Raw genomic sequence first — 10,318 nt, 5'->3', positions numbered from 1 at the left:
TTTTTGAGACAGGGTTTCTCTGTGTAGCCCTGGCTGTCCTGGAACTCACTCTGTTTGTTTTATCTTATTTTCTTATTATTCTTTAGATGCCTACTTGATTTCCAGTGAGAGACAGACAGGGTTGGATTCTGATGGGAGGAGGGAGGGAGGATGAAGTCTCAGAAGAGCTTGGGGAGGGAAACCATGATCAGAATATATTATATGAAAAAAATCTGTGGTCAATAAAGAAAACAAAAAAATAAATGTTTAAAATTAAAAAAGAGAAAAAAAGGTAGATATGGACAAACTGTAAAACTGAATGGCTAAACTAAATCATAGCAATTATGTGCTATGGCTTGCTCACAGCAAGTATGTGCTATGGCCTACTCTGAAGGCCAAGTCCTGACTAGGATGTTTGATTGGCAGAATTACATCTCAGAAGCTGGTGATGCAACACCCCCAGTACCACTGCTTGTGAAATCCGATTTTCCATGAGAAATTCATGCTCTGGGCATTAGTGCTCAAGGACAGAATGTGGTCCAGGAGAGTTCTTGGAACATTTTAATTCCAATAGAAATGTTGGTGCCCACAGTAATAAAAGTCCTACATTCTAGAATTTGATGTTAGTTCAGTAGAAACTTTACACTTCCTTCTTTCAATACACTGATATTTAAAAAGAAAAATTACTATCTAGCACAAATAACATGAAAATTCAGTTGCTGCAGCTCTGTGAAGCTGGAGACCTGGATTAGCAGGGAGGCAAGCTCTGCTACGCTGCAGTACACACAGGGCCCGTGCAGAGAATGGGGCGGCTGTTTACTATAGGAATCCTCTTCTTCAAAACCCAGCTCATGTCCAGAATGCGTTGAGAGGGTGTGGGTTTTCTCAGATTACTAAAAAGCAAAGGACCTTGCATGGGAAGATATGCCTTCTAGACAAGAGCGGATGGTCAGACTGGACTGCATGGAGTAAGTGAAGGATAAAACTGTTCAACAGAATAAAAACCCAGCCATGATCACCTTCATAACTTACTTAAAACATGGAAGGAAGAAAATAATGAAAATAAATATTACCCAAACTTATGGGTACACAAATGCCCATAAGCCAGAGCACAGAGTGGAACTCACAGAGCATTCAAAGCTTTGCCAAATTACTCCAGTGTCTCTCTGTTAATCCTAAGTGGTTCAGAACAAGCATATCCAGCCCTATGGCCAGTGCTGCTGCTCCTTACCAGGCTCAGGGGTTAGTCTTCCCAGACCACTTGTGCTTACACTAATCCACAAGGGCAACTCTGTTGTCAGTTACACACTTCTCTTCCTACATTCCAAGAGACAAGTGAAGGAACCATGCACATTAACTAAACTGACCAGATGCTGCCATGTCATTAGCCATGAAAGAGCCCACATGCAGAGGGTGCAGGCTTGAAGGCTCTGCGGTGTGAGCTTACTTCGCAAAGCCTGTTAATTCATCGCAATACATTCCTACTATCAGCACATGTGTCTGAAGAATATTTAGTATAAAGTCAATTTGGTATGAAACGTAAGCACATTGGTTATTAAAAGTGGCTATGGCATGGAAGAAAGGTTTTGTTCTTGCCTTGGAGAAGGAGTTCTTAGGCGTGAGTGCAGGCTGTCCACAAGGCTCCATGCTGGCAAGGCCTGAAAGGAATAGCACAGGGTGGTCTGAGACAACTGACGTGACCAGAGACACATGGAGATTGCTCATGATACACACTGCTGAAGATGCAACTCAATTAAATATTCTGATGGGGGGAAGTGAGATGGATCAGCAGGGTAAGTGCTTGCCACCAGGACTGACATCATCTGGGTCCATGAAATCCGACTTCTGCAGCTTATCCTCACTCATGTGTTGTGGCATGAGAGATGCATGCATGTGCAAGCACACACACACATACACATGCACACACATATACACATACACACACCCATGCACACACACATTAAATCAATGTGAAAAATTTGGAAGAATTCTGATCCATATAAAATAATTAAAGAAACCAAGTATTTCTAAGGATGTTATTTTTAACGGCCTATGAAAAGAGGCCCGAATACACGACAGAAACCAAGTGAGCAGGGTACGATGTTAGAGAAGGGTTTAACTTAAAAACAAACAAACAAACAAAAAACAAAACAAAAACACAACAGAAAACCACACTCAAATTCTTCTTATTTTTGAGATGGGTCTCACATGGTCCAGGCTGGCCTCAGCTTGTACAGATGAGGAGGCCTGAGTGCCTCACCCTCTTGCCGCCATCTCCCAAGTGCTGGCATCAGCTGTGTAGCACCACACCAGGGGTAGGGAAACCAAATCCCTGAGAGAAAATAGTTGACATAAAAGCTGACTGGGAGCCTGGTGGTGGTGCACATCTTTGACCTTAGCACTTGGGAAGCAGAGGCAGGTGGCTCTGTATGAGTTCAGGGCCAGCCTGGACTACAAAGTAAGTTCCAGGATAGACAGGGCTACACAGAGAAACCCTGTCTTCAAAAACAAAAACAAAAACAAAAAACCCAAACAAACAAAAATAAAAAATTTGGAGCTAAATATATTGCTTATATCTGCAATTCCAGCACTTGGGAGGCAGAGGAAGGAGGACTGCTATGAATTTGAAGCTAGCTTGGGCTACAGAAGGAGACCCTGTACCAAGTCTCACAAAACAAAACAAGCTGTTCGAAACTGAATGATTCAGGTAGGAGACACTGAATGGAAACTATTGCACCTGCACGGGATCAGCGTTACAATGCCACAGTGCAGAGCTGGAGTCACTCTTACTGTGTGTGGGTGAGCGGACTCAGGACCAGACTGTTCATTTCACAAAGCGCTTTATTTAGCACAGGCATCATGGGGTGCAAACGTGGAAACGTTTTTTAGTGTATTTCTAGATCAGTACTTTTCCTTCTTGGCAGCACATGAGCTCTCAGGTTTCTAGCTGAGAATGACCTGTAGGCAATTGTGGCAGGAAGATAGAGGTTGTGGAATCTTTATGAATGGAGTTCCATAACTTTATGGTCGCTGTTATCTTTTCACTTTAGTTGAGACTAGTTAGGGCTGTACTGGTAAGCAGCAGGGGACCTCCTGAGGACATGGCTTGAGCTCCACTGCACTATGCATTTCACTAGTCTACTCTGCTCTCCTACTTTTCTAATATATATTGAGTTTCAGTGATGTTAACACTTAGTATTTTCACTTAAATCCTGTAAAACATCCTAGAAAGATGAATAGCTTAACTTGCTGCTCGAGAAGAAAGTCACCTCTCCGAAAAGCTTGGGAAAGTAAATGTTCATACCATTGGCTTTGGTGAACCTGGGTGCAGCAATGGCAGCTCTTGTTGAGGTAGGCACCACTGGACAACCATCTCTGTGCAACAGACAAGGGTCACAAAGGAAAATCAAAACAATTACAGACATTTCAAATAGCCTAAACACCCTTTGGACCACGTTCTAGTCATTTCGGAAGCTTCCCTTTACAGGGGCTGAGTCCTGGTACCCCTTAACATGTGGACCTCTTTATGTGTGTCTGTTTCCCCAGTCCCCCCACAGTGAGATGGAGGGCAGATGTAGGACAATCCAACAATCTTGGCAACTCGCAGGCCGGCCTGATGCATGCAACAGTGAACAAGAATCCCTCTCTCCAACACAGTGCGGCGAGTGTGATCTACAGCCACATGAGAGACAGACACACAGCTGCCAACCTCTCCTCACAAAGGCAAAAATAAAAACACAACAAAACAAAAAACCAAATTAAGGATGGCTTTTTTCTCTTCTTTTCCCTTCTCCATTTTCCTCTACTCAGTCCAGGCTGGCCTTAGGTCCGTCATGTAGGGAGGTTGTGTGAAACATGGATCTTCTTGCTTTTGGTTCTAAGTGCAGGAATTATGGGCATGTAGACCACACTCCGCAAGCACTGAGTCCTTAGTATTACTATTGTTAACGACAGAGCTGGAGGCTGGAGTCAAGGCCTCAAGCAGTGAACTTATCTCCACTCTGAGAACAAAGGCCTCTGCGCCATCTTTCTTCAGATTTCAGTCCAGCACATCTGCCGCGTGCCCTTCCCACTTAGGAACATGGTGATTGTGATGGCTGACAGTTTACATCACTGCCATTCAGCAGGCAATTAGCTCAAAAGGCAAGCTTCTATGTTTTTATATCTAAGGCCTTGATATGAACCTGCTTTTCTTTCATAGTGATAATGGAGGTGAAAAAACTTGTTTATTCTAATACTACCCAAAGTCAAGAGTAGCCACAAAGTGAGCGCACTGGGACAGGGGGTACTATGCCATCTTGTACGGACTCAAGGATACCTCAAAGGACACTGTGTTGGCAGACACACTATGCCACCTTCCCTCGGCATACCTGTTTGTTGTTGCTGAGCTGCTGGAGAATGCCAGCTCCTTTCAGTTTTAACATGGGTTCCTTCTCAAAGTTATGTTTGCAGGGAGCAACCCTGAGATATGGAGCATCCTTTCAACTAACCAAACCAAACCAACCAACCCAGGGTCTCTTCATGGGCTGCCATGAAATGAGGGGTTCCTGAGGTCACTGTAACAACAATCGTCTCCTGTGGTCTCCATTAGACCTAAGCACACATTCTCTAGGGCCTCTGGATACATGTGGAATCCACACCAAGATCATGTGCTTGCTGTGCCATTAGCAATAAGTCTTTTTATTTCTTGAGGTACATCTTCTGCTCCAGGCTAGGGTCACTAGCTTGCAATTAATTAAGGAAAATTCTACCGCCTTTATAGTTCCAGAGATATACAGTCACCACAAATATCTATACTTCCATTATTGTGTCTATTATTTGTTGTGGACTATAAAGAAGGTCAGAGTGGAGAATCTCTTAAAAACATCACTTGTCAATAAAGAAGTCTATGGCCAATGAGCTGAGGCAGGAAATAGGAGGTGGAACATCTGGCAGGGAGAGAATTCTGGGAAATAGGAATGCTGAGGAGATGGATGTAAGTAAACAAGGAGAGGAAAGCAGCCACGTAGCCGATCTCAGGTTAGAATAAAAGGGATAACTGAGCTAGGAGCTAGTTAGAGAACAAGCTGAAGCTTATGGACTAAGCATTTATTAGTGAACAGTTTCAGAGCCAAGACGCCCAGTGGAAAAGCCCAGAAGCTGACAGGGAGGGAGAGCTGAAGGAGGGATATGGAGGGCTTAACTATAACATAGAGATGAGGCCTAAGACAAAGGTAGGAAAGGAATAGAATTTGACTTCAGGACCGAGTGAAGAGAATGTTCTCCTGATTTTGAGGTAAAACATTCAATCTATAACTAAGCTTGGCAGTGATCTTAATTTCCACAAAGTATCTTCCCCTCCCCAACTTATTCCACTCACTAAGGAGATCAACTGTGTATCAGTCCACTGTTTAGACACACACACAGAGATTCGGGTCAGGGATTATCTAAAAGAACAAGCAAGTTTATCCATGGTTTTAATTGTATTCATAGGCACAACTGTCAAATTTCCCTTCACATAGCTTGGTTTAATCTCCATCTAGAAAGCCTGGATTAGTGGGCACCGTGGAAGGCGAGTGTTTCCCAAAGATGCCTGGACTCTCATGATTATGCTGGAGTCCACAGAACTGTGAAGACGCCACTTTACAGAGCACAAGAAAAAGGAACTTAACTTGGACTATTAGGACCTTGTTGTCACTGCTGGAACCCTAGCAGGTCAAAGATGAGGCAGGAAAGTCAAAGTCAGAGATAGAGACTGAGCAATAGAAGCAGGGTATGGCAGGTGCTGCCTTAAACATGAGTGGACAAGAAGCCAGGGACAGTGGTGAGCGCAAGGCACTGGATTCTTCTCGTAACCTACAGAAGGGACATAATCCCATGGATACCCTGACTGTCCCAGTGAGATCCATTTGTATTTCTGACCTCCAAAACTGCAGAGGAGCCATAGGAAATCTAACAGTTTTCCTGTACAGGTGAAGGAAGCGGCTGTTAGCATATGATGCTGCGGGCGTGGCTCTGCTGTGCCTCAGGCCAATTCTACCCAGGTTCTAGGAATGAGGCATGGCCACCCAAAGCCACCTGGTTTATCTCTATCTTCTGCTGCAGTTCACAGACTGGCCACATTGTAAGCTGGTCACAACAGTGGTGGCTGCAGAGACTCCTGCTTGAAGATGGCTCTAGATGGATGGGTGTGAGAAACACAGCTAGAGCAATCATCTGGCCACTGTAGAGAAAACTGGTAGACCAGAGATAACAGCACACAGAAAAAGGGAACCCGAGGACTTACACAAACCAAGAAACTCCCTTTCTTGGCCAAAAAGGACTGAGCTATGTTTCTGGTGCTTGCAATTAAAGACATTCTGATATGTGCTAATCGCCTATTAATTTGGAGTCCTGCTGAAGCACTTTCCTGTGTGGCTTCTTAGGCTCCATCAGGAACTCTGTTCTACTGTTACTCTTTGACTGGCTGTGAATTAGTGATTCTGTAATGCCTGTATGAGAGTACAAGCACAACCAATGACTGAACTGCATGCTTACACCCCCAAGTTGTCCAGTACCTTGTGCAGACGTACATACCCCCAAGGCTGCAGATTACTGCCCAGTACCTTATGCATGCATACATATACCCAAGACTGAAGACTACTGCCTAGTACCTACCTGGTTACTTTCAGCACCACTGAAGGGAGCGACAGGTCCAATGTCCTGTTAGCTTCTTCCAAGGTCATTCCTTGTGTGCTGACTCCGTTCACATAATGGATGATGTCTAACAGCTGGAGACTACCGTCCACAGCCGCAGCTGACCTTGGGTCGATATCACTAATATACACCACTCCATGTGGACTGCCATGACCTCCAGAGAGGGAAAATCCTTCAAAGAACAGAAAACAATTATTCCTCGGTCACAGGAGTCTTACTTTTAATTATGCATGAATGAAGTACTGAGCAAAGCTTGTGCTTTTCTTACCCAGCTCCTCTCCGTGGCACGTGACTGTAATGTCAGGCAGCAAGTGGGGAAACACCGGCATCCTCGGTAGCTCTAGAATCCGCCCGAGAACTAATCTGACTGTTTTGGGTGCGGCTCGCAGCAGATTCACCGCATCGGTGTGAGTCATGTTTGTAACATCTGCATCATTAACCTACAGGAGAGAGGTAAGCGAAGGTTGGTTTGATTTTTGGAACAGGAAACATGATTATAATCTATATTAGCCAGTAAGAGATTTATGGTGACGTAGTCTCTAATTTATCAGAATCTCTTTGCCTGCAGAGATTAGAGAGACAAGGAGCAAGCCATTATGAACAATATAAAGTTGCTAACAAATAAATGTACACTTCACTGTCCTCCAGAATTTAAGAAACTGGCTGTCTCATGGACCTGAGATCAAAAGGACTTTCAGTTTAAGAAGTAGCTTGCTACAATTCCTAAGAATCTGCGCATATAAAGGCTGTAGCCGAGAATGGTCTGACCCCTCCCTGCCTTCACGTCCCATGTGCTGGGATTACAGGTGGGTGCCACTGTGTTAGTTTTCTGTAGTGCTGTGGATTGAGTCTAAGACTCTGCAAACTACACATGCATGACCAAGTGAGCGACATTTCTAGCCTCCACCACCTCCTTTGGAGATAGGGTCTCATGCTGAGCTCCTCAAGAATGATCTTGTATTCCTGATCCGACTGCCTCTACCCACCAAGTGCTGAAACTCCAGGCGTGTGCACTTTGGGGAAGGAACACATAAACCAGAGAAGCCGTCATAACTCAGCGTCCTTCCTTCCCAGGCTCACTTGCTTCTGCTCACCGCTATGGTCTGGATGTGGCTTGCGTGTTAGACGCTAGGGCCTCTGTGTGACTAGATTGGAGGTGCGCTTGCAGAAGGAGCAGTGGGACCCCAGACTCTGGCATCCTCCTGAGGTGGGATCTCTTCCTCTCACACAGGTGTGATGCCTTCACTCGGGCTAGCTGCTGCTGCAGTGTCTTTAAACCTCTCACGTGGTGAGATAACTAAATTTCTTTTTGAAGTTAGCTTGTGTAAGGTATTTCATTATAGTGATAAAAAATAGATTGAGACAGCCAGTCACATTTGTAAAAGTATCTCCACTCCCCTGAATTGTCTCACTTTAAAAAAATATTATTTTATTTTGAGCATTTGAGTGTTGTGCTTATATCTATGTCTGTATGTCAACTGTGTGCCTGATGCCTGTGGAGGCCAGAAGAAGGCCCTGAGACCCCTGGAACTGGAGATACAGACAGTTGTAAACCAACATGTGGTTACTGGGACTCAAACCCAAGTCCTCTGGAAGAGTAGCCTGTGCTCTTAAACCACAGAGCCACCTTTCTAGCCCCTCACTGAGCCACCTTTCCAGCCCCTCAGTGCCTCACCTTTATAAGCCGGTCTCCAGGTTTCAGCCTGCCATCACCTTTGGCCGGGTCCTGTATGACGTCATGCACGTAACAGCCAATACTCTGGCTGCCTTTGGTTACTGTAAAACCCAGACTTCCTTTTTCTGACTTAACCAGGGTAATGAGAAGCTCGACTTCCTAGAGGAAGAACACAGATTGACATAAGGCTGTTCTCTTTCTCCTACAGACAAACACACATGATATTGCTGCCCTTTGTTAAGAGACAAGAAACCCAAATCTTAACTTGGCCAAATGAGAAGTCTTCTCAACTCTAGATAGAAAGCTTCTTTCTTTCCCAGCATGTAACGTATTTTGAATTATAAAGTTATGTGGTTGTCTCTAGTCTTTCCTTCCATGCTTCCTTGTCCTCTTCATCCTCCTTCATCTTTTAAAAAACTTTTTTCTATCTGGAAAAGCTAGGATTGGATCAAGAGCCTCACGTACGTTAGGCCTGGGCTCTCTGGAGAGAGACGTGCACATCCAGGATAAAGCAGGAAGTGAAGTTGTGACATTTGGACAATCGAAGATTTGGAGAGGACAGTTCAGAAAAACCTTCACTTTTTTTTTAAACATTTATTTATTTATTATATGTCAGTACACTGTAGCTGTCTTTAGATACTCCAGAAGAGGGCATCAGATCTCATTACAGATGGTTATGAGCCACCACGTGGTTTCTGGGATTTGAACTCAGAATCTTTGGAAGAGCAGTCAGTGCTCTTAACCACTGAGCCATCTCTCCAGCCCAACCTTCATGTTTTTAAACAACCAAAACAGAAACCAGGAGACACAAAAGGAAGTTTTTGTTTGTTGCTGTTTTTGTAAAAATATGAAGTATCTGGTGCCACGCAGACTTTGCGTGACAGCAGTTTATGAGGCAAAAGCTTCAAAGAAGCCATCTCCTGCAATCCCTAAGTCAGAGGAGGCCAGATATGTCCCTGCTATAGTCTCGCATTCCACATGTCCACCAAGATAAACGTTGCTCTCTGACTTCCACCAATGTTCCAACATCTTAGCCAAACCCTGGCTTGGAATTTCTCACAAGCAATGTTACATGTTCAGACTAATTACCTCCAGCATCGTTAGAAAGATAATGAGGGGTGTAGGCCATTGACTAGCCCAAAAGATTAGCATAGTGGGCCTTTACTAAGGATGGGCAGGACCTTGAGCCAAGTGTGTGTGTGTGTGAGACAGTGTACTGCAGAGAGCATTTGAGATTTGAGCTTCGAGCCTCATGCGGTCCATAGCTCCCGGGCCAGAGGCGGTGTGTGTGTGTGTGTGTGTGTGTGTGTGTGTGTGTGTGTGTGTGTGTGTGTGTGTGTGTGTGTGTGTGTGTGCAGCGCCTGGTCCACAGGAAGGGGCTGCTGTTTTAGACCCAGCGTGTTTTAGATGGCCTCAGATGTGCCTCGACCACTGAGCTGCCAGATTTTTCCTTTCTCTTTTGTAATGACTGTAAAAGTTTGATGCCAATTTTGAGAAATACATTCAGATTCTGCACTTCCTTGTGTTGTGTCTGCCATTATTTCTTCGCTGACGCCTTGCTGACCTGTACCAGGATGCTGTTCTCCCGCGGGCTGAGGGAGGCCCAGACTAGCCCTCCTCCCCGGCCCCCCCGCAGGCGGCACTCAAACAGCAGTTTATGAGGCAAAAGCTTCAAGGAAGCCATCTTCTGTAACCCCTAACTCAGAGGAGGCCAGATATGTCCTTGCTATAGTCTCGAGTGCTAGGTGTCCCCCAAGATAAACGTTGCTCTCTGATCTCCACCAATGTTCTAATATCTTAGCCAAACCCTGGCTTGGAATTTCTCGAAGGCAATGTTACACATTCAGACTAATTGCCTCTGGCATTGTAAGGGAAATAATGACGGGGGTTGGGCATTGACTAGCCCAAAAGATTAACATAGTGGGCCTTTACTAAGGATGGATGGGGATGGGAGAGGGAGAGGGGAAGGAAGAGAGAGAGAGAGAGAGA

General features: G+C 44.9%; 1 protein-coding gene across 7 annotated transcripts in view; it reads right to left on the bottom strand.

Moving 5' to 3' along the window:
- Positions 1-10,318, bottom strand: part of Ptpn13 (protein tyrosine phosphatase non-receptor type 13) — a 192,125-nt gene that overhangs the window by 25,292 nt on the left and 156,515 nt on the right. For all 7 annotated transcript variants that reach the window (XM_031337024.1, XM_031337025.1, XM_031337026.1 and 4 more), the window contains 5 exons: positions 8,330-8,488; positions 6,923-7,094; positions 6,616-6,826; positions 3,284-3,354; positions 1,576-1,637 (listed from right to left, as the gene is read on the bottom strand). In XM_031337024.1, coding sequence (XP_031192884.1) covers positions 1,576-1,637; positions 3,284-3,354; positions 6,616-6,826; positions 6,923-7,094; positions 8,330-8,488 — 675 coding nt within the window. The remainder of the gene's footprint in view (positions 1-1,575; positions 1,638-3,283; positions 3,355-6,615; positions 6,827-6,922; positions 7,095-8,329; positions 8,489-10,318) is intronic.

Source organism: Mastomys coucha, unplaced genomic scaffold, assembly GCF_008632895.1.
Source record: "Mastomys coucha isolate ucsf_1 unplaced genomic scaffold, UCSF_Mcou_1 pScaffold22, whole genome shotgun sequence".
In the NCBI taxonomy this organism is placed as follows: domain Eukaryota; kingdom Metazoa; phylum Chordata; class Mammalia; order Rodentia; family Muridae; genus Mastomys; species Mastomys coucha.
This window is presented reverse-complemented; position numbering and strand designations above follow the sequence as displayed.